Here is a 24,741-nt window from a genome sequence, read left to right on the forward strand (position 1 = left end):
CTCTATTTTCATGCCCGGGTATAAACATCTTAATTCGCCACCCGGGAATATTTATTTAAAGGGCCTTCCAAGAGGTTTCCAAAAATCCAGTCTCACTGAAACATTAAAACTCGAGGAAAAAAAAATAAATTTGGATGTCTTGACTATGGAGAATCGAGTCGATCGACATTTATTCCAGTCACGAGGGGGAGTTTTTATGGGATCTTTTTACACATCGGGGATCATCTCGTATCTTTGAGGCCATTCGTGCGCTTCGTCAAATTTCTAAAGCAGTCGAAAGTCGTCGACTCCTACGTCCGTCTAGAGAGAAACTTTCGCGACGATAAAAACGCTCCGAGTAACAAGACCCCTGAGTGCGAGCATTCGGCCTGACAGTGCTCGCTGCGTCGTTGCATCTTCCAGGCTGCACTTTTGCAGCTTTCCAAGAGCCCCTCCGACGACTAAATAAACCACCAAAATTGCCAGGAAAAAGAAAACAGCAACATACGAAATAACACCGATAATACTTCTATCGGAAATCCTACAACGTTCCCCTAAATCCCAAATTACACTCCCCGAATTTTCGTCAGTCGATCTCGCCAAATTTCTTTTGCGAACCCTTCCTTTTTACCATTTTCGACTTCTTCAGTTTTGTCATTTTTTCAAGACAGGTGTTAATTCACGAAACGGGAAAAGGGAACAGGTTAATATCGCGCAGGCGTAAGTTCCTGGTCCAGAGCGCATCTCTGGAGTTTCTCGCGTTAGTCGGCTCGCGGAGCTCGTCGGATGAGGTTCGAGGTGTCCGATTTACCGGAAATCCCGATTAGCCACGTGATACCTGTGTCTCTTAAAAATTCCATAATTTACATCCCCCAGTACCGTACCCTTACCCATCGTTCACCTCCCGAACTCCTACACTCAACGCTTTTCAAATGAATAATTAAAAAAAATGTTGAACAATGTAAATTATAAAAGTCACTACGACGGCAAACCTTTAATAACTTCACTCCCTAAAAATACACACGTCTCGGGATTACAGATATTCCCTGCGCAATTTAGAAAATGATTAATTTAATAATCTAATTTTTAACGTTTAATCATTTTTCATCCCGGGATAAAGTGGGAAGTAATGTAAGCGGTTTTGGAATTAAAATTGAATCGAAACTTGAGAATCGAGGAATGGGATGAAATCGATGTTAAAACCACAACGGGTGGAACGGATTTGCAAGCTTTCTCTCCGATTTTTACAACAGCGGTAAATCACGTGGCGTGTGTCGTTAAAATAAATCGCTCCTAAATAATCGAGGCACTCTTTCCACGTAACGTACACGTATTAATAAATCTTCCGGACCAGCTGCAATGTTCGTTCCTTGGGAAACAATCCGTGAAACCGGAAGTTTAAGGATACAAGGGTCTACCGGAGGTCGCCGTGATGATTTAAAAAATAAATCGGCGAAAAAACCGCGAACGCCTTCGGGATGGCTTTGAAGAAATATCGACGCTCCCTCGGGAGCCAGGAAAATTCTCCCCTTTGTTAACGATACCTTGAACAAAAACTAAACGTCCCTTCCGACGTATCCACCCCTGCTTAATTTTTTCCGAATTTAATTACAACCCCCATTAAATCCAACCCTCTTAATTATTTTCCGCACAATTCGTACACCATATATTAGCATTAAATTAAAAATACCAGAGACTGTCAAAATGATCAATACCTTCCCTGCGATTGTATGTTTAAATCCACCCCTGTCGAGATTTGCCGTAGACGTGGCTTAAAAAATGCTAAAATTCGGGAACAATTGACTTAGCGAAGGAGTGGTTATCACGTACAGATTGCAGGGATTAAATCCGAGAAAATCTGGGGAGCGATTTGATACGCGATAATGAAGACTCGTCTTCAAGACAAGGTCTTTAGGAAGACAGGGGTGGATCAATGACCCCGGGGGGTGCAGGAAATATTTCCCTCCCTCTTTGGGTTCCCACCGGCGGAAACAACGTCGCTTTCGGCTTGTCTAAAATTATCACAGCTTTGGGCGTACGGGGTGAATTATTTCCCGAGTACGAGACGTCGCGAGGAGGATTCTCGAGGCTCTAATAACTCGATCGGTGAATTATTTCCCAAGGATTCAATCCCGCCTAACGCCCGGGAATAATCCATTGGCCCGCGAAAAGTGGGAAGGGAGGCGTCCGATAAGGCGTCGATAAATCGATAACATCGAATCGAATCAGCCGCGACAACGAATTCCCGGGGTGTCCTGCGTAAAAAGACCTCGACTCCGCAGTTATCGAATACACCGGGAAACTGGAAAACCGTTTATTGTCGACTTTTCCGCGACACGTCGATTTTTCGGAGCGGGCAAAAACACTGGAAATAAAAAATTGGTAAAGTCGCTCCCGAGCGAAATTTCGGGACTGTGATCGAAAGAATCGCCTTAAAAGGAAATCCCACTTGCGGATGTCTAATTAAATTACCCGGGTTAAGAATTATAACGTCAATTTGATAAGCAGGGATTCCAGGCGATTTTTAGTCCATGGCGGAACGTGATAAAAAATCAGGACTGTATATTCAAGTTGTTGTTAAATCCTTCGTTCTTTAATTTATAATCTTTAGGGAAATCCCCCTCGCGATTTGATTAACATTTTTCTACAAGACTTCGGGGATCCGATGTACACGTGCGAGGGTCTAAACGAGACGTTTCCTGAAATCCTGTAGAGCTAGGACTGATAACACCGAGGCCCTAATCACCGGTAATCACCATGCAGTGGGAGCATCCCCGGTGGCTCTTATCAATGTTTCGCCGAGTCTGATTTCTCGGACTCGTGCCGGAAGACAAAGTTCGGTGTCGACGTATCGATAAGTCGATAATCACAGGCTGCACGTGTAGAACACCCAACTGCGCGGCCGCGGAGAACCGGAAGAAAAGGATTCGATTTCCGCTCCTAGGGAAATCCTCTTACACTCGAAGATGTCCTAAGACAATCCTCGGAAAAGTTCGCGGGGGGCCTCGACTTGAAATTCTGCCGGAAAGTTGGAAAAGTTCGCCATGTGCCGCCCATGTCGCTGAAAATTCAAGCCAAAAAAGGTAAATCTCGAGAACAACCCTTTCGATTTTTTTTTTTACAAATCTCTCGTCCCCCGAGGAGTCAATTGATCTCGATTATTTTGTACAAATATTGTGTCTACCAAACGGAGACTTTACTCGATTTTTTGCGACCGCTCGCAGCGAAAGCAGGAATTATTTGCGGACAAGTGTAAATCCCGCTCCTCGAGGTATCGCTCGACCCCGCAATGTGAATTTTTATTTTCGAGTCCTTAAAAAAGAAGAGAAATCACCTTCGAGCCGACTCGTCTCCCTATTCGTGCGTCAGACCAATAAGGTCTGCACTGTTTGCTCCGGCGATGATGGACTGGGGAAATCTTTAAACATTTACTCCAGACGGAAAAAAGGTTTATTATTCCTAGGGTGGAAATAGTTGCCCTCGACACGTTGCGCAACCATTTTCTCTTTGATCGCCTTTGACTTCCGTAAAGGTTCCCTTTAAAAACCGTACCGTCCTGTAAAAGATTGCAAAATTCGGAATCCACAAGACTGACCCAACTCATTTTCCGCGAATGAAAATTTCCTTTAAACCCTTTCACCAAATTCTTCCTGAACTTTTGCGGCATCACTTGGCGGGCTAATTTCTTCTCAGGAATTGAATTCATTTAACCAATTATTTCCGTTCCACGACATTGTTAGCCATCCGGAGTGCATTTAAAAAAATCCCCTAGCCAAGTTTCGGCAGAGGAAGAGAATCCTTTTCCGCGGTTTGTTACCGGAACTCGCGGAAATGAAGGGAGAAGGAAGGCGCCATTCCGGCTCGGTGAGCTATCTCTTTTTTCCTCACCTTCCAGGAGAGTTAAATTTCTCCGGGAGGAACTCTACCACGGGATGAAAATTACGTTTCGGGGCTTCCCGGCCCGCTTCGACCTCGTGATGGAAAGCTTCACCCGAGTCCGATGTGTGTGCAAGGATGCACTCTCGGTGCATCCATTATGCACACATCGAAAGTCCCCAGAAATAGAGCCGGGACTTTTTGTTGCTGTTTACAAGCGCCGCTTAATCCCAATGCCCCGACAAAACCCTGCAACTCGAGTTTCGGAAATCTATCGTCCTTTCAACGAGCTGATAAACCAATTATACGGAAGGAAAAAAAAACTGGAATTATTTTTTTTTAATTTTAATTATTAATTTTTTACGATTTAATAGAATTCAATTGACCTTATCAGGGTGTAGACTCGCTTTCGAAACTCTCGCTCCTTGTCCGATAAGGGTGACTAAAGTCGCATTCTCTTATCAGAGGATTTGGTCGGCAAAGTCCATCATACCGATGGTCACGTCCGACTTAGACGACATCACGCAAGGGGTAACAAGTCGTCGTTTAGGCTCACCCTAGGGCATTGGCCAGGGCAGACCTACCAAAAATACATGGCAGAAGGGAACAAAGAGTCTTACAACCTCCGGGCTCTTTTTCCCGTCATTTCCGCGAGGAAATCCCCTCGATGGGCCATTATTGCCCCGCGGCCGATAGGCGTTACACGTGTGCAATAATGCCCGCGGGCGGGGTCACGTATGAAACTCTCCAACTTCGGTAAACTACTTTCTTTTTACGCCAAAACTTGGATAAGTGATCGTAGCCTCTCGAGACGTACAAGAAGCGAAGGAAAGAGTTGACGTGGGACACGAGTCGAACGAGAAATGCATCGCTGCACCGAAATCGATGTGCACTCTCGAATAGTAGCGGATGATTTCGATGCTCGACTAAAAAAGCATATATTAGTTAGAAAATGCCCTGATAATACGAATAATCATTTTCCTGAGTTTTTAAGAGTAGGCCTCCCTCGATAGCCTCGCAGCCCTATTTCGATGTACTGTTAAAAAATTATTAATATTAATATATGGCGGTATTATAATTATTTTTGTATGAGTATAGACTTCCCTCCATACCTTCGAACCCTATTTCAATGCCATCGGAACCCTTGTCGATCGAGCAATAGAAAAGGGACGATATCGGAAGAGGGTGGCGCAAGAAGTACAGCAAAGGTTGACAAATTGAACGTCAAGTGCACTTGCGGGTATCGAAGGCGGAGTTATTATAATGGCCGCTATCGGCATGCGCAGCTGTTTATACGCGTCCTGAAAATTAGCTGAAATCGAGGCGGACCGGTCTACGGGATAGCGAGAAAAATCATCAATTTTAATAACCCATTGGAGGAAATGATAAGTTCTTAAGAGACGCCGCGTTGTTCGGAATATATACGGCGGAGGAGGGAATTTATCGGAAATGCGCTTCCGATGTGCAGTATGTAGGTAGGGAAAGCATATCGGGAATTTCCCTCGTCCACCGGACACTTACGAGTCGCGTTCGATAAGATATCGTCACGCGAGAGGATCGGTATCTCACGGGAATTTCGAGATCCGAGAGGCGAGACTTTTTTTGGAAAAATGAAGACCCCTCGACCTGCCCCTGAGAGGGAAGATACCCGCGGGAAGACGTACGGCCTTATCTCGCGCACTGACGCGGAATTGAGGCGTGACAATTTTTTTGATAAGGACCGGCGAGTGCAGGGAATTTTCAGAAATCAGCCAGTATCCTTAAATCCCCTGAAATTAATATCCCTGATGTCATTCATAATTTCCTCGTATAAAGAAAAGTAAATCTGGGAGGTCCGAAGAATTAGCGGTAATTTGCAAAAAGAAAAAAAAAAAAGAATCCAATTATTCCGCAAAACAAGGTTTCAATTTTACGAGGACATTGAGATCCCGGCAATTTGCCCTGCCCGTGGGATTTATATCCGCATTACTTAAGTGCCGGGAATAATTCATCCGCCCGTCGTCGGGAAAACACATTCGGGATTTAAGGCGTACTTAAGGCTCAAACGTTGCCTAAGGAACCTACATTAAACCAGATTTCGACTCGCAGATGCTAGAGTACTGGATGGCGAACAATGCCACAGGGACGAACGGCAGCGAGCTGGAGATCGAGGAGGTCCTGGAGGATCCTGGATCGGCGATCCTCTTCGGAGGATACCCACCCTGGCTGCTCTACTTCGCCGCGGGATGCTGCCTCCTATTTATGCTGATCGGCATCCCTGGCAATCTGATAACCGTGGCTGCCCTCTTTCGCACGAAGAAGGTAGGTTTGCCCGAGCAGCCCGTCTTAAGGGCCTCCACAAAGTCGATGTGCTTCCCGAAGAATGCATTATGCATGTGCATATTGCATGCACATTCCTAATCTCACCGCGCGCTGATAACGCTCCGTCTATAAAATACCCAAATGATATAACCATTACTTTGGATATAACTATGATATTTCAGAGGACTTCACGAGTGGTTATCATGAGTCTTCGATTTTTCTTTCAAGAGCTTAATCCATGCACCAGGCACATTTATATGCGTTTTCATGATAAGTGCATCGGTGATCAGAAATTCAAAGGGGATTCGGAATTTCGGGTATCTCCTCTGTAGCGTCGATTTGCAAATTCGGGATTACCTGGGGGAAGATCGTATCGGAGGTGCACCGTGATTTAATTACTTTATTCGAATTCCGTAAATTCTCTCGATATGTCTACCTGATATCATGAATGGGGACGAAACGTAAATTCGAGGGAATGGATGCGTACACCATTCATCGTATCGTGCTTCACGTGAATAATGCATCATAGGGTCATAGTGCAGCTACGATGTCCGAAATTGCGTGGCTTTAGACTGGGATCGCCGATTATTAATTATACGGTGGGGTAATCGATGCTCCTCAGTTTATAATAGCTCTGATAAGTGTTAAAGAAAATTTATTGGAACGCTTTTGTAAACCATGGAGGGAAGTGCCCTCGGGTGGAGCATCGAAAGACGTTCGACTTTTACGAGCACGTGGTCGATAACACTGATTACGGGAAAGCGTGAGAGCATGAGTCAAGTCTTCGGAAAACACTAAGTGCACCGGGACGAATTACCGAAGAAATGTCGAGGTAATTAACGATAATTGCCCCGACCGTTTTGGAAATCCTGTCATTAGGCTTATCACTTTTATCGACGTCTCTTCGGGGATGACTTCAAGAGAATTCCATTATCCTTGCGTGCTTCCGAATTTTCCTTTTATTTTTTTTTCTAGGGAATAACAAATATTTTACGGAATTGACTTGACTAAAAAATTGATAGCCAGGGGGAGGATTAAATTCTTACCGGGGGAAAATTCGTTGAGGGGTTTTTACTCGGAGGTGACGGGGAGAGAAAATGCGGAAAAAGAGAAGGGACCCAATTAACTCGGCGGAACACACAGGTGGGTGCAGTGTTCCCTGGATTTTACGCCCCCTAATAACGCGGTTTAAATGCATTGCACGGGAAACGCAAAAACTTGGGTATCCAGTACTCCCGCGACGAAAAGAGACCGCGGCGGGAGTTTTGAAAGCGCTTGGCGCTCATAAATGAGCCTCATGCGCTCGCGACGCAGACCTCTCGTTTACGACCTACCGCAATTTCGCGGTTTTATGAATGTACCGGCGCAAATGCGGATTTTCACCTCCAAGACCCGACACCATGCCTCGGATAAGGCTTCGACTGAAATTTCCTCGATATCGCATAAAACATACACAAGCACTTTCCGCCTGTTCAAGTTAATCCTGGCGAACGTCGAATTGGCAAAATTTCGCAAAGACCGGGAAAATGAGAATCTCCCTTTTTCCTCGGTAACGCCACCCTATCGCGTGTTCGTCATAAATAAAAAATAGAATTCCTGCGTCTCCTTCGCCCTGAAATTTTTATCAACGCATCTCGTGATCCCACAACATTTGGCGATAAACGCGGTTTTCGTTTCCTTAGCTCGCAGAATTAATATCGACACGACTTTGAGTAATTATTTATTGGGTTTTATCATTTTAAATAATTCCTTCGGTGTCGGGCTACATATTGAGATTCCTCCCTCGCTTTTCAAGAATTATTCTCTTACGGAATTCCGGGTCGTTTCGTTCCCCTCGATTCAGGGATTGAGCCACTTCGAGTCGGGCACTGATAATATCGCCGGAAAATCGATCCCACGACGCGCCGTTTCTTATGCCCTAACTCACGAATACACCGATTCACCCTCTCGCTCCGACTCGTCTTCGTCCCCGTTTCGCCATAAGGATAACCGAAAATAAAAAGTTTCACGCGCCCCCGCCATATTTTCATAAGGGGAGTGAGATAAGAAATATATTTCGCGGGCCTTCTACGCGGATGCGTCATCGTTATTGCCCGCCAAGGCACTAACGATATTATACTTCCGGGGCTAATACTCTATAGGACCCCGTAGAATTGTTACGGATTTTTTACGAGCCTATCCCAGAGAACGCCTAAAATAATCCTCATTTTTCAAATAATTCATTATTTATTTCTTAACCCCAGGACTTCGTTATCAAAAGTACCGTCAATTGCGATCTCGTTACAGGATACTCGTGATAAGTTAAGAATCTGTGGCAATTGGAATTTTTTTTAATTATCACTCCCACTTGTGATTTTTTTAAACAGAGAAGCTCGAATCGGATACTCCCGGTGGTTTTACTGGAGTAAACCGCGTTTATACCGGAACGAACTTTGGCCGTTTAACACTGCCAATGTTGCTATAACAGTGGGAACTGCTAGGGAAACTAACGTTAACAATTGCCCATGGTACCTCGATAAATTTAACCGCATCGTCGTCGCTGCTTTGTGACGGGGAAATAAATGCGGAAAAGTTGGGCAATCTTATCGATTTCGGCTTTTCGGGGGAATGAGCATTATTTCTTTCCCATTTCCAGTCTATACGTGGTCGATGCTCGGAAGGTTGTCTCATATTTTCCTATTTAAATACATCCGCCCGAATGCCCTGGCCTAGATGTTCCACCGCGTTAAAAGAAATCCGGGGTGGAAAGAAACCTTAACAAAAACACATGGAGCAATATAGACACTTTGGAAATGACCAGCGATTATAAATAATATTTAATAACCACTGCTCGGTGATAAAAATAACATTTGGGGAGTTTTTACGCTTTTCTCGAGAGGAAGGAAGCAATTAAAGAACCATCTGTCGGACAGCCACCATTCATCGCGCCCTCGTGATCCCCATGAAATTCACCCTCCTTCGATCAAATCTCAATTTCCACTTTACTCACTCGTCGGACTCGTTTTTCTCTCTCTCTCCTCCACCAAGAGCTCGGAAAACCATTGAAATTTTCCGGGAGAATGTCCGCACAATTCGGGCACCCTTGCCCCTAAGTGGTGCATTTTTCAAGGGGTGGTACCGAACACTCCTCTCTCCCTGATTCCTTTCCCTGGAAAAGAAAGCGAGGAAACTACCCGCGGGGTAAGGAAACCTCATTAAGTCGGGTCTTTTTGGAGTCTTTTTCCTGTCAACCAACAATCCTCGCGGCCCTTTGTTTATCCTTTATCGCCGCCTCCCAGCTCGCCTCCCTTATTCGCTCATTATGCACCACCACATCCCTCCAGTTTTTTTTGTCACCAATGAGATCTCGGGGTTGGATCTTCCCAGATTGTATCCGAGAATGGTAATTCCCCTGAATATACACCCTGGACAATGACGGATTTAATAATACATTGTTCTGAATTTTTTCGGAACAAATGAAAAGGGCCTTAATTAAGTGGGATTTTAAGACGGGACTTTTTCTAAGGTCCCGTGGAAATGATGTGGAAACGTGTTTGCAGCGTGAAAATTGAGGCGAGGTCGTTTGGATTTTCCGGAAGACAATAAAAGAAAGGGGGAAGAGGGGGCAAGGGATTTTCTGCAAATTTGTCGTGCCCTTTAATCAACCCCCGCGATGGACGGATACTGTGCAAACTTCGAAGGCGGTACATATCGACTGTCCAGGAAGATAGGTGCAAAGTACCTCATTGTGGCATGCCGAGGGGAAACGTAATTTGGGAGGTTTTGCGAGGGTGGCCGGAACAGCAGGGATCTCGACGCTGCAGGATGCGAAGGAGCTACATAACGAATATCCTGGAGTGTATCCAAGAAAAGGGACCGCGCCAACACAGATCGATAAAGGGTCCTGGGTACAACCATTTGAAAAGGAGTATGCAAATATTAATTATCCCGAGAAATTACAGGACGAAAAGGAGGACATTAAAATTCATATATCAAAAGGGTTACATTTTTTTTTCCAGCCCCGATGATAGGCGGAAGACGTTCCGAAGCGTTCACTAGAATCATGGGAATTTATTCCCTGTCAGGGAATTTATGCAATTTGCCTTTCTGCATGTTTAGAGGTAAAAGCATCTTGGAATTTAGTGGAGCGTGATTTACTTATAGAAAGTGGCCGATCGCGTGTCGCCCCAGAAATATGGACAAAAGGATGACTTTCGCTGCTTTGGGCCATCCATCCTGCTTATCTATCAAGATCTGCTCGATAGAAGAATAGCCCATCTCCTCCGCAGGTTTCCCCAGGAGTTATTCCAGATAAGTCGTATATCGAGCCTGGAGAAACTCTGCTCGATGTAAGAAATGAAGATCATCATCGCGGATCTGCGAAGGGGACGTAACCTGGGTCGTGGAGGTGTCATTGCACGTTACACGTTCAGGTGCAATGGGGCACTAAGTCAATACCATCCAACTGGATGTAGTGTCATATGGTTCCGAGGGAATCTCATGTACCGAGGGTCTCGGCGGGTTAGAAAATCATGATCCTTCCCGAAGTCCCATTAAATCCTCCGGAGAGACCCCCGACACCTCTGATGAGCTACACCATCTCCCGATTAAAAAAATAAAAAAAATGTACTTACGTCGAAAAAAATATCTCGAGCAATATTTCATTGAGGCGGAATTCCCGGATGAAAAAATTCTGAAAATTTCTTGAAATCGCATCCGTTCCCTTTAAACCACCTTTTGGGAGCAATGAGAGTATGCGAGCGTCATACTTGCATTGCGAAAGACGTCGTGCGTCAGAATGCTCAGATTTCCAGGACACCTGATACGCGATCTAGGTGTTACTTTACCACTGCCAGCTGTCGAGATGATCCTCACCTTCGCGGGGGACTTTCCAAAAAAGTGGGGAATTTCAAAATACGTTTCCAACCTCGCTTCCGGAATGGACCGCGCGGACTTCCGTCGCCATTGGCACGTATACGTTCGCTCTCATACATATTTATGCCCGAGGAACCCTCCCTGTATGCCATTGCTCCATCTCTAACACCACCGACACTGCCAGACTTCGACTTCACCTATGGCACTTTACTGCGACAGATAGATAAAGTACCCAATTTATGTGCACGCCGTTTTAAGGGCGGTCAGTTCGACTCCGGGCCGGATTTTTCACGGGCGATGTGCTTCTTATTTTTCCGGAACGGATCAAAGAACCTCGAATGTCTCCGAGAAAAGAAAATGATAATAAATATTAAGTATGAACGCACACGCGGATAGAAAAAAAGGGAGAGTGGCCATTAAGAGGAGATCTCATGGTCCGAAAAATCGTAATTGGAGCGAAGGGCCTGAAATTACCCGAATATAAAAATCCAGACGTAAACTTAGAAACATCCCTTAAAGAGTACATCGAGCTTCTCATACTGAGGATTAAGGTCCATAGAAAATGAATTCATAATAAGTTAGAAGAGCGACAATGTTCCCGTAAAATTGACAGGACAAAGTCGGGGATAAGAAAGCTGACAGAAATAGGTAGAGAGAACTTTTCTCGGCTATTGTTCCCGGTTTTCGAAAAACTCCGGAATTTTTTCCTCGCCTTCGAGCTCGACGACCGAGGCGAGCATTACGTTACTTTTCCCGAGGTTTCCTTTCTCGCCGTGAAAAGGATAGTTCCGCGATGAAGGAACTTGACCGGAAACGGAAGGACGTTCCTCATGGGAGATTCTGCCCAGGAGCTGTCCCAGCAGAAGCTGCGAAATTCGGTTGCCACCGATTTATTTACTTTCTGGGAGATTTACCGACACCTGGCCTGTTAGGAAAGCGGGCGAATTCCTCGGGAAAATCGCGGACGGGATATTTGACGAATATGTTTACAGGATTCGGCTCCTGCGACGTGATTTGTGGGACTCTTGGGCCATCGGCAACAAAGTGCCCGACACTTGAGATGTATAGGTCCAGGAGACAAATCGTGGGAACGGATGCTGCCGCAAGTGGGTCTTCAACTTTTATTCCGTTTCGAAAACGCGTGTCTAAAAATGGAGCAGGACATTATTAAGTCTCCGGGCAAGGACCCTGTTATTCCTCGAAAATTCTGGGTGTGCAAGAAATCGATGCTTTCCTATTCTTATGTCCTTTTTTCCGCATCCGTGGTACATTGAACCGCAGGGGGCGATCCTTCCCGAGCGATAAAATCGACCTCTGGAAGATCACTGAACTATAATTAAATATAGTTATCCACGGGTCTCGAGAGGAACGATGGAGGGATAAGGACTCACCTAAAGATCCTGGGAATCCTTCGGCTTGTTTGCTGAGCCGAGCTTTTCGAGCTTTCCGCAAACAACACCCTCTCCAACTTCCTGGTGTTCAGCTTGCGGACATATACATTTGCGCCCCGTTCCCGAAGACTTTCCTTGCGAGCACCCCAGTGTGAAAAGGTGGACGTGATTATTTAGGGCCTCCGGTAAGCCGAAGAACTTAATTACGGGGCCCAATTAACCTTTTTCGAGTTTGACCAATTGCCGAGCAGGATGTCCTGGAGGGAAAAAAAAAAGGACGACCGGGTACGAACGTGTCCAAACGAAACCTCCAACAATGGACTAATCGGATCTTTACCTTGACTCTTATCAATGCATCGGACATACCAAATTGTCCCATTGATTGACATGAATTTACCAATAATTCATAGGTAATCACCTTTCCTTCCGTTTTGCCCTCTTAGCTTAATTTCACATTTGGATTGTCGATGCTGTAAAGAGATGCAAGAATGGGATGCTTGGCACCATTTTTCAGAATTGCCCCGCGAGCATAATTTGCCAGTACCCTGTTTACCAGGTCGTAAGCAATATTATGGCCGATATTTGGCATCCTTCGAAGCATTATCTTCGATATGACCCAGTATTTGCATACGTATGTTTAAGGATAACGTTGCATCTTAGCCTTTGACTTCCCATTTTGTCGAGTTACCATACTTATCACTGGGTGCTCGGAAAACTGCTTCTGAAAAATTTATTGCGGGTGATTATTGACTCACATTTCTCGTTAAAAATTAGCATCTAATTTCGGAGTTACAGAAACGCAAGATTTATGTTACGTCAATTCTGTGGATTTTTGGTCCAGTTATGCAGCTCGCCAACTCGCTCGGTCGAGTCGCCAGATTTCCGTGACTTCGTTCCCCGTTTCATATCGGATGCACCAACAAAAAGCAATCCGAATATTCCCGAAAGCTCTGTACACGGTTGCAGTTTATTGAAAGGACCTCGGTCGTCCCAGGATACCCAGGATAACCCGTAGGAACTTTTCGCTTCATATCTCGTATCTATGCACCTGCACCTAAGTACCTCGACGCGTTCCATTGAGCACATGTACACATACGTACATACATGCTCGAATTTACGAAATCTCGTATCGGGAAATCGCAAGATAGAATCGATTTTCAGGCGGAATCGGAAATCGTTGCGATTCGGTGAATTTCAGTCGCGCGTTGAAAACTTGTGAGATTACGAGCGGAATAAAATTCCAGACTGAAACGTAAAATTATTATTAAAAGACATCCAATATCGCCTGGTACTGAATTTTTTGGTACGATTTTTTTCTTTTGACAATTATTCGTAAAATAAAACGAACGGCAGATATTTCTATAGCCGATCGATTGAACGCGGAATTCCGAAATTTTACGAATTCTCGCCTGGCGAAGGAAGTCAGGGACAATCTCGTTATTTGGGGGGACAATGAATTTATTAATAAAAATTCTCCTTCGATCATAAATCGTCGTTACGACGGATATCTAAGATTCCCCCGATAAGGAACGCGTATATACGAACCTACACGTGCAGCATACATTTATGTATGTATACCTTCCATTTGACTGTCAATATTCGAAGAGCAAGTCGTGTGGGCTCTGGATTACCATTTCTTGTTGGTCCTTTCTAAGGATCAGCTGATCCGCCTGTCACCTGCATTATCATATTCACGTTCCAGAAAGGAACGAATGCATCTGTGATTGACTGATATAAAAATGTAATTCCTGTATCAAAGTGATGAATGTATCAATAAATATTCCAAGTGCCTTTTAATTCATGCATTTTTAGAGGAAACAATTCCTCCATCCACGATAAATCTGGAAAGTATCAATTTTATTATTTCACACTGCGTGGAATGCTTTGAGTAAAGATATTCACAGCCGACTAAATCTAGCGTGAATAACCCGATAGTTAATGCTCAAATCCGCGAATCGGTAAAGTCGCGGAAAAGTTGCCGCCGAGACGGAGGAGGAAAGTCGAGAAAGTTCCGACAGAACGACCTCAGCGAGCGACTGTTATAATCAAATTTCATCAGATATCCATTATCGCACCTACTTCGATAACAATTACGAGCGAAACTGCAGAGACAACCTCAGAATTCCGCGGTTGCTGTCCCGAGGATAATACTTCCCTTCGCGCGGCGTCCAAGATGGCCGCCTTCCACGCCTTCCGTTTCCTGCATCCCATTATGCGTTATCTCTTCACACGGAATGCTTTCACGTGCTCGCGGTACCGTCTGCACCGAGAGGGATAAAATTCCCGCAGGAGCGATTCCCCACCCCCATATTCCTGGCGCATTGCCGTAAACCTCCGAAGCTCCTTTAAAGTCCTCAAAACCTTTAAGCGGGTTCCGCACTCCGTCCACTTCCCAATTTCCATCCTCGACTCCGTCGTTCTACGGGAAAGAAAATGGCCCTGCCGTGCGGCAAATGATGCCGGACTACCAGTAGAAGGAAATCCTTTGACTCGTTCCCACTTTACGAGGTAATTCATTGCCTCGTTCAATTAAGAACGTCCTATTCGCCCACGGCGCGCGTCGGCGGATTTCAAGATGGCGCCGATCGAACGGCCGCAGATGGAACGATCGTCAAACCTTTTAACTGCGGTTTAAGAAAGTCCGAGAGACGCGACGCCGCGATTTACCAGCGGAATTGCGTCTTTCCGACTCCTCTTGTCTCGTAACTACCTTGTAGATGACCCACTGAGATGCAGAATCGTCAAGGCGGAAACGCGCTTCAAATTCCTACTCCCGGGAATAACTGCGAAGCGCGGGCGCGCTCAATGGCGGCGCGAAATTCAAACGGGTGTTCCGGGTACAAGAGTCTCTTCAATAGGAAAATTAAGTGCATCAGAAAATTTCGTTCCGTGATAAACGTTTCACTAGTGTAAATCACCAGAGGGAGGGAAACTCTGGCGTTGAAGTCCGGGAGGCAGAAATTGGGGAAAAAAATGTGAGTCCCCAGAAATAGGATTCGGAGAATAAAAATCAAGGACCTCCATAAATTTCACCGCGATAGTGTCAGGATCTTTGTATTTGAATTTTAGATCCAATCCGAGGGTTTGTGCTCTGGACTGAACCCGACCAAAACCAAGACCCAGGAATCCAATTTCCAAGCAGGAAACCCTGTCGCTAATGGCGACAATAGAGGAGTTATTTGCCAATCTAAAGGATCCCGGTGTAGTTCAGCGCGTTATCGATTCCTGGATTGCGACTCGCTGCGATCATCCCCTCTAAATTCGACTGTAAGATTGGAGAAACGTGGAGGGTGTTTTCCCCGATTTCAGCGAACTGCTGGAGACTCTCTTGCGGATCCCCAAAAGGAGCATTTCGCGAATCCGATTCATTAATCAGTCTTCAGGGAGGCGATTAAGACCATTACGGTGGTCTATAGGAAACCTCTCCTCGAGTTTTCCGCATCCGATGGGGCGAAACAGCCCCAGAAGGCAGTTCCCGAAATGAGGAATCACCAGAAAGGAATTAACGAGCTTTAAATTAGGCGTGGAAAATAAACGAGCGACGAAAGGGAAACACGTGGAAAAGTTTCTCCCCCGACTCCCATATCTTCGGTTCCAAGTTCCCCTAAGTGGATCCTTGCAATTATTGCGGTTCGCCAAAATGATTCGGCGTTTATTTTTTATTCTTCTATATTTGTATCACATTTTTTTTCTGCCTTGCTCACAAGGTAGGTCTTCAGGGTAGCCTTCGAAAATTAAACACAGCTGTTTTGCCCCTGCGTTTCGTTCCAAGTTTAACCCTAAAGTTCAGGCTTCCTTTTTTATAGTCCCTGACTTATGCCATTAAGACCAATAATTTTCTCCCTTTTATGTGAATTATAGTTGAGGAACGCCACGGCGGTCTTCATCATGAACTTGTCCGTCTCGGACTTGATGTTCTGCTGCTTCAACCTGCCTTTGGCGACCTCCACGTTTTGGCACAGTTCTTGGCTTCATGGACCACTTCTCTGCAGACTGTTCCCTCTGCTCAGATACGGTTTGGTCGCTGTCAGCCTCTTTACTGTCTTAGCAATAACGATCAATCGATACGTCATGATCGGCCACCCCAGGTTGTACCCCAAGTGAGTACGAATTTCCAAGTGCGATCGAAACGCGCAATTTTCCTCTGATCTATTCATTTTTTCCGAATTTCTTCTGAGTCCGTTATGTCATTGGTCATCTTCTTCAGACTTTACAGGCCGAGGTACTTAGCTCTGATGGTTCTAGCAACTTGGATCTCGGGATTTGGAGCATTAATCGCCACGTGGTTCGGTCAGTGGGGTAGGTTCGGGCTGGACCCAACAATCGGTTCTTGTTCGATTCTACCAGATGTCAATGGACGCAGCCCAAAGGAATTCCTCTTCATCCTCGCATTTTTAACTCCTTGCATCGCCATCGTGGTCTGCTATGCGAGGATCTTCTACATCGTCAGGAAAACTGCCCTTAAAAGTCGAAGGAACAAAGCTGCCGCCGACCTCGTCAAGGCGAATCTCGAGGTAAAAGTCCAGGGAGATGGATTTCAATTTTATCATTAATATCATGCAAATCGGGACAACGGGAAATGAGATTTGATAAGATTTTCTGTAGATACTCAGGGTGGAATTTTAGGAGAAACGGAGAAATTCAATGCTTTCAGGTGAAGTACACGAAGAACTTTGACGACTCCGCTCTCGGGTCCAGCTGTGGAGCGACATTGACAACGACGGAAAATGGCAACTCGCCGATAAAAAACGAAAGGACGAACCTGCTAGCCTCGGCATCCCCGAAACACAGTCCCATATATCGCGGACACGAGAACACGCATAATTTCGAGTTCGACTCCAAGATACCTCCAAATGTGAAGAATCCGAGCAACGATGAAACAGGGAAGCGATCCAGCAACGACGAAGAGAAGCGACAAGATGGACTGGCGAACGAAAACTCTTTCCCTTCCGTTGGGCAGGATCGAAAAACAACTAGTCGCGATAAAGTGCATCTCAAGATATCTCCAAAAAACCAGGGACCAATAATCACGGATCAGGAGGACCCCCACGAGCCTGAGGTCCTGAGAAAAGTGTCGAGCAACGAGCCGAACCCGAAATCGAGACAAGACAAGGGGAACCCTGAAAACGACGCCGAAGACATACCCTTCATCGACAACCCTCTTCAGGGAGTCCCGACAGAAAATCCCGACTCAGTTCCTGGCCAGATCTGGAACCGAGTGCCCATCCCGAACCTGAAGTTCTTCGAGGCGGAGCCTGAAAACCACCCGGAGGAGGACACCTTGAAGAACGAGCAACCGATTTTGGATCTGAAGAGCTTCGACAAGTCCGAGCGCAGGTGCAGCATGGAGAACAGCCTGCAGGTGCCGAAGAGATACCTCCACGATTTGGGCCACACCTCGGAGAAGCTCTTAAGTCCTCTGAGTGTGAGATACGACGAAGTTTCCGAAGACTGCGCGAGCTCCAGGTCGGACTCGCCCTCGGAGAAGAGGATGACGAAGAGGGGCAACGTCTTCCGCAGAGAGTCCAGGTTTAGGAGCGTTCGAGGTCGGAATTTCGAAACGGGGAAGATGACCGCGAAGGATAAGAAGCTGCTGAAGATGATCCTCGTGATCTTCTCGTCCTTCCTTATCTGCTATCTGCCGATCACCGTGTCGAAGACCTTCAGGGATGTCATAGACTGGCGGGGACTCAACATCGCGGGGTACATCCTGATCTATCTGACGACTTGTATCAACCCCGTCATCTACGTCGTCATGAGCTCGGAATACAGGAGTGCTTACAAAAATGTCCTGCTCTGCAGGAGCGAATCGACCACCTCGACGAAACCCCCTGCGAAGCTCTCGACGAAGGAGAAGAAGAGGAGCAGGAAAAAGGTCGGCATATCTTAAATCCGATAGATCTTTAAATTCGTAGGAGAAGCGGAGGAGGGACGTGGATAAAATTAAATCCAGGAGCTTGAGAAGACAGATGGGGGGTCATAAAGGGAACGTGGAAGGACTGAGAATTATTTTATATTATAATTTAGAAAAATTCATACGCCCACTGTGGACGGAAGTTGAGACAATTTCGAGGCCATTAGATTTCCCTGGCCTCGGGTCGGTGTACATAACTCTTAATCTAACTATCAGTGTCGAGGACTCGCAAGGACATCGTCGATTGGGTGGAATTATGCACTGCAGAATATATCCTCATCTGCCTGACAACCTGCACTTGTCTCCTCGTGTCTTCTGTGTCATCGCGAATCCGGAGTACAAAAACGACCGTAACTAGGATTTCCTGGATGGAAACGCCTCCGCGGATTAATCGCCATCGATCCAAGATAATGGAAACAGGGATCGTTAACGAATTCCAAATCCGATAGTTCCTTAAGCCAAGATAGACCTCGCGCTTCGTTTCCCCTGATTAAAAAAATTCCCCATTAGAATATTCATATCACGCTCTCCTTGATTTATGCGTCGTCGATTAACCTGGCCATGGATGGAACGATAAATCGTGCCGATTGGCTATGTGGATGGAAAATCCAGCTTTTTTATGGAGATCTATCCGGACATGTGTGGACAGCTTGAGGAAAATCTTATCATTTATTGGGCTCGGCTCCGTAACTTTGGGGAGCTTCGATCGAGGATAGAAAGGGAAGAGGGAAAATGGCCGCCGAGAAGTTCCCCGAATCGAGAACGAAAGTATCAAGGACTTACACGAGAATATGATGAAGTGACATCCGGAAAAGTTCCCGATGACGGAACTTTTCCTGACGGGAGCTTTTCTAATCCCGAGGGGGAATCGGGCTACGGATTTGCCGAGGATCGTAGTTTTATGGGGGAATATCAATGTTCTAAGAGTTAGATCTTTTTTTACAAGACTGAGTACTTTAAGATTCCCTATTCGCAAGCCGCTGGCTGTGAAGCTCTACTGCCTGGGATAAAGTAGGTAATTTCTTTTCGAGGATATTTTATCGTTGTAAGGGTTAAGATCGATTGACTGTTTTTCTTCGATCGAAACGCACGATACACGGAACGGTCGTATTGTTTTTCGCTTTTTTTTTTTATCACGTCTTCAATGTTTACGGGAAGTTATCCAGAGTTTTATGGCGATTCATATTCTGCCTCAGACATCACGGCTTCGGAGTTATGTCTTTTATTACTGTATTTTCTTATGCAAACGACTCCGGACAGAGTTTCTCATATTTATGTCTTGCACCCGGCATTATGGCTCACCCTACGGTGATTTATTTATTCCTTACGCATCCCGATGAATTATGCAGCATTTCTTTTTATCATTAGCAGGTAATCGACCTCGAATTTCCGGGAAATTAATCGAATGGAGGAATGATTTTTAATATTAACTTCTAGGCGATGAAAAAAGACATACTTTAGATGAGTATTCCTTTCGACTTCTGGTATATTAATAATTCCCAAGAAAACGAAGAAAGGTTATATTACAAGAAATGTCGTTTCACCGTCGACTAAATAAATCCTAGGAAATAGTTTATATTACACGCGGATATACGTACTGGTCAGATTTGTACATAAAATTCCACTAGAAATGTAAATAGATACTTTTAATTTAAAAGTCCTACTATTAGAGTAAGTCACTCTTATTAAAAATTTGTTATAAAAGTTAATTTCCGAGATCGGTGAGGAATCTTCTGTGTGAATCTCTGTGTATTTACTACTTCGCTTATTCTCGCGATTCTCACGTTTGTAAATAGTATACGTGAAATAATAAAATAACTAAGCCACATGTCTTGGATTTTGACACGATGATTGAAAGATGTGAGAAACCAGGGAAAATTAATCTTTTTTTAACACTCTGCTGCTACAATTAATTCCTTGAGATATTTACAGCAAGTGGCGGTTAAAATGACCTTTTTAATAATGTAGTATATCAATAAAATCTCTAAGCTCGCTCGTTGGCCCTTCTCGGGTTCTCATCATCTTCCAATTTAAATATATTACTAAGCTTACGCGAAATTCTGTTCTTTAACCTGTCTTTTAACTGCCGTCAAGTGTTGCAGGGACCGGGGCAGACTGCAGAGTATTGACATTTAATGGCCAAGGCTTTTCCTGGCCATTCGCCATTTTGTTTCCGGCAGTCGGCGAGACTTTGCTTATGTCAAGAGAGCTTTTCGAGTGACGATCTTTAAAGTGCAATATGCCAGTAGCTATGCCGAGACCGGTACCGGTAATTACCAACATCCACTTGATGTACCTGTAACCAGAGGGAATTAATATAAAAAGATTATTTAGAGCATCGACATCTCGGAAAGTTATCCACCCGACTATCTTGATCATCTTAAAGGCAGCTTTCAGTTTCCCCACGAAGTCATCGTTCAATGCCAAACCCTCTTCCACCCAGAAGAGGGGGAGGATGGCCTCGGGGAAGGTCTTCATCAACTTGAACTTTTGGACAGGTTGGATGAACATGTTGAACTGTAGTCTCTTCCGGGCGCTCACAGGGGTCCCGGTCATTGGCTCGAAATCCAGAAATATCTGGTGATCTTCCTAAATCCGAATGCAGGGCCGGAATTAGAGGAGACCAGACAGGAAGGAGTTTATTTGATCGCTCCCCAAAACTTCCTGATTGAGAATATCCAATATATTTCCTGTCTATTCCGACAATCCTCGGTTTACCTGCGTGGGCTTCAGCCCCTCCACCGTTTCCAGGTACGACTCGTCTGCAAGGTAAAGATGCGGAAGAGATGCAACTATCGGAGCCCCGACGCACTTTGTGAGATCATAGAGACCTTTTTTCAGACATGTGTCTTCCGTGGGGCAGAAACACTTCTCTTCGGGGTGAGTGCTCATGTCGCCCAGGTCAGCTGTGTAACGATTGGTACGAATCCCTGAAAAAAGAAAAAATCAGGAAACCCTCACCGCTCTCTCTCTCGAGACATTCTTTTTTTATTTTTCATCATTCGGATGAACTTCGTTAATGGAAATTAAAATTACCACGATTGTTTATACTTGTACCTTTGTATGCCGAGGGACTGTCGAATCTGGCGCTGAGACTTCGGCAGAGATCCGGAGCAAACGAGACCACGTCTTCGTCTTTGTAGAGGAATGGATGGAAAATCGTGGAATCGGTTCCGTTGTAGGCGTTGCAGTGCTCTTCGGGCCAAGTTGTCAATGATGGTTGACCATTAAACTCCACCACCTTGCCCACGTCCTTTGCATTCTTTGTCCCACGGACCACTCGCAGCCGATCCTCTCCTATCGTTCCGTTTTTCTGCAAAAATTAAAGGACCACGTGAGAGGCGAAATTATTCATATTAAATACACTACTTAATTGGATGCCCACGTGGCCAAACATGGAGAACCGGTAGCGGTTTTCGCCCTCCACCACGAGGTCCTTTCCTTGTTCCTTTAACTTCGAACAGAGAGCACTTCCGGAGAAGTCCTTGACGGTGCAGTCGATGGGCAGACCATCGAAAAGGACATCCTTCACCTTGACTTTGATGAAAATTGAGTCCGGCTTCTTGAAGATGCTATCCAGGGCTTTCCCTGAAATCGGCGGATGATTTTTCAATTGGGATACCATTTTTAACAAAAATCAAAAACAGGAACTCTACGCGAATCGCCCTCACCTACGATACCCATCATGGCGGGTTGTTGTTGAAGGGTGCCCATGACGATGCCCAACATTAATAAATGGGGGAAAATTAATTCTTCGTTCCCGGTAAGCCCATTACTCTTCGATGGGTTGAAGATCCATGTGACTCGCTGTTTGTACTCAACAGTGTCATCCGAATCTCTGTCTTCTAGGTCCACCTTCTCCTTGTACTCGCTGAAATTTCAAGTCATTTTTTACGCCCCGCAATTATGCTATACACGACTGTAAAGTACTGGAAGATCACTTTTAAACGAATATTTCTAGAGTTTGGATAATTAATTAAATTTCATTTTTTTTTTTTTTAACTCACTCGTAGAAGTATGGTCCTATCTCTTTCACGATAGGCTTCTCTCCCTTCTGAATACCCTCGGGATTAGTTACGTTAAATATGTATATTTTAAAGTCTATAGGCAGAGGAAATTTGGACCACAGTTCTCGGATCTCGGAGCCTTTTTTCAGGGCTATGGCCTAAAAAGAATTTGATTATTAGTCAGAGCTCGGTATCGCGTGACTCCTCGAATTAAGATCCACATTTGCAAATAAGCATTAGGTGCAACGTGACATTTTGCAAATCCTACACAGCGATGGCCGGAAAAACTGTGTCGAGTCATTCTCCGGGGTAATGCCGGAAAATTATCCTCCCGTTTCTCTCGATCGGAAAAAGACAAGAATTATATTTTTAAGTACACCCGTGACTGTGCGATGGCAGGGAGCGCAATTAAAGAGTACACGCAATTCCCCAAGAAGTTATGCTCGTTAATGCATGATTTACAAACGATCACTAAAGTTCAAGGAAGTCTGTATCATGGCCATCAACTTCGTTGTATAATATTCTAAGGCTCAGCCTACGAATGAGGGGTTATTTTCGATACACAATCGATGGCAAATACTGACATAGGAAATATTAAACGTTGACCGAAGATCCTCCGAATCGAAAAATTCCGAAATGCCAAGATTTTGGATATTTCTTTTTCTTTAATTTCTCGGCGAGAAAATTATCGCCAAATTTTGCAATGCACTTAATTTCTGCATGTCGGCTGATTTTCTTCAGTGGTGCCAAAAATCAGCGGGGATACTGCTTTCAAAATGGCGAAAGCAGAACGACCCGCTTTCGAGTTTTACCAGCAATAAAAATTCGAGTTCCAGTTTCAAAAGCGATTCCAAGTCGCGATGCATACGCAAGGATTTACTTACTCCGTTAATCTTCGATTTCAGGACCATCGGAAAGATCACCCAACCGAACATGACTCCGATGGAGAATAAAATTCCGCCAGCAATGGCCAATTTGTTCGGAAGTTTCATTTCCGAGACGAGAGATTCTCCCAAAAGTTTGGAGCCGCTCTTCTTGACGTAACGAAGGGCACCTGAGAAACTGCAACACCGAATTTATAAGTCAGACGTCCTACAAGAAATCGGAAATAGTCTCAATGATCATCGGACATCGGATAATAAAAGTAATTGATTAAAAATCGAATCTGGAGAGAACGTCCGATATGGCAAGCAATTGATTTCTTACTCAGAAACGAGCTTTTCCAAAAAGCTTCGCTTCTTCTGGAAAGCGTTGTTCTTATTAGAGTTGACTTGAAAAAAATATAAAACTCGCTCGCACTGCCGTAGAAAGGTGCGAGAGGTGCGAAGAAACCACGACAGTGCACCTTGCAGGATTCGTGAGAATGCACTGACGTGCGACATCTGCATACTCTGATGTCGGACTGGACAATTCATACAGGAAATACCTGCAGTTGCGCAGTCAATAAAAAAAAAAAAAGACGTAAGAACTTTCATGATGTACGCCCATCGATCGGGCTCAAAAGACCTCCTTAACTCGACGCCTTCGAAATTAGCGGTAAATAATAGCTGGCTTTTTTTTTTAAACTGCCCCAATGCGCACATCTTTAAAACATTTCAGTCTTTCATTTAATATTCGACGTTGGATGAATCCTGCATTAATCATTCTAGAGCTATACGGAAAGAACAATTTGTAATAATTCTCGAGACCTTTACAAATTGTCGGACGTAGGTGTATCGTCATGTATGATTATGGCGGCTACAACCTGGTATAAGTCTAACGCGTCAGAGATGTAAGCCCTTGGTGTCAAGTCCAACACCTGATATCGAGCGGAAAGGCGATGAAGATTTAATTAAATATGAGCAACTTCGAGATTATAGACACTATTCATAATCAATAGTCTAGTAAAGAAAAGGAAACGGCTGGTCGATTCGATAGAAGTGGCCGCCATATTGAAAATCACGTTTACCCTCCTTCGACCAATTTTCGCTCCTCTACTAATTCATATTTCTAAATATTAAAAATGAGATCCCTCCAATTAATTAAAAACTTGACAACAATAAATAATATCAATTTTGAGAAGAATCCCCTCTCGTTGAAAAACTCGAACGAAGTCCCCAGGATGCATTGACAAATTGCGGCTGAACTCATTTAATTAATTAAAATGCGTTCGATTAATGAAACTCTTGGGAATCGATACCTGAAGAAAGTCGTGTAAAACAGTTCCTTGCACGGTGCAACTAACAAGTTTAACCTTTGACACTGACACTTACTAACAATATGAACACCCTTCGGAATTACGTTAGATGTTCCCCTTCCCACGGTAAGCAAGTCACTTAACAGTGCTTCGTGTCAAGCAAGTCCACGTAATCAGTCGCTACTGGCCAGCTACGAATTATGCATACTACCAGGAAATAGCACCACCCTCTAGAAGCTTTTC

At 44.8% G+C, this 24,741-nt stretch overlaps 2 protein-coding genes across 3 annotated transcripts; one reads left to right on the top strand and one right to left on the bottom strand.

The window, feature by feature from the left end:
- Positions 1–5,943: 5,943 nt before the first annotated feature.
- Positions 5,944–18,291, top strand: LOC105698686 (G-protein coupled receptor moody). Its single transcript, XM_012423151.1, has 4 exons — positions 5,944–6,156; positions 16,263–16,501; positions 16,609–16,915; positions 17,056–18,291. The coding sequence occupies exons 1-4, from the start codon at positions 5,944–5,946 to the stop codon at positions 18,289–18,291; spliced, it is 1,995 nt and encodes a 664-aa protein (XP_012278574.1).
- A 1,492-nt stretch (positions 18,292–19,783) lies between these two features.
- On the bottom strand, positions 19,784–23,709 carry LOC105698800 (sensory neuron membrane protein 1). 2 transcript variants are annotated; one of them, XM_012423368.2, is made up of 9 exons: positions 23,529–23,709; positions 23,207–23,384; positions 22,323–22,480; positions 21,987–22,186; positions 21,701–21,903; positions 21,373–21,628; positions 21,034–21,245; positions 20,678–20,904; positions 19,784–20,611 (listed from the first exon to the last, which is right to left on the bottom strand). In XM_012423368.2, the coding sequence occupies exons 1-9, from the start codon at positions 23,702–23,704 to the stop codon at positions 20,395–20,397; spliced, it is 1,827 nt and encodes a 608-aa protein (XP_012278791.2). In that variant the 5' UTR covers positions 23,705–23,709; the 3' UTR covers positions 19,784–20,394. The 2 variants fall into 2 exon arrangements, with proteins under 2 accessions (XP_012278791.2, XP_023289833.1); XM_023434065.1 differs by having other exon boundaries at positions 20,405–20,564.
- Between the last annotated feature and the right edge of the window lie 1,032 nt (positions 23,710–24,741).

The sequence above is a fragment of the Orussus abietinus genome, unplaced genomic scaffold (assembly GCF_000612105.2).
Source record: "Orussus abietinus isolate OABI.00-Male unplaced genomic scaffold, Oabi_2.0 scaffold12, whole genome shotgun sequence".
NCBI classification, from domain to species: domain Eukaryota; kingdom Metazoa; phylum Arthropoda; class Insecta; order Hymenoptera; family Orussidae; genus Orussus; species Orussus abietinus.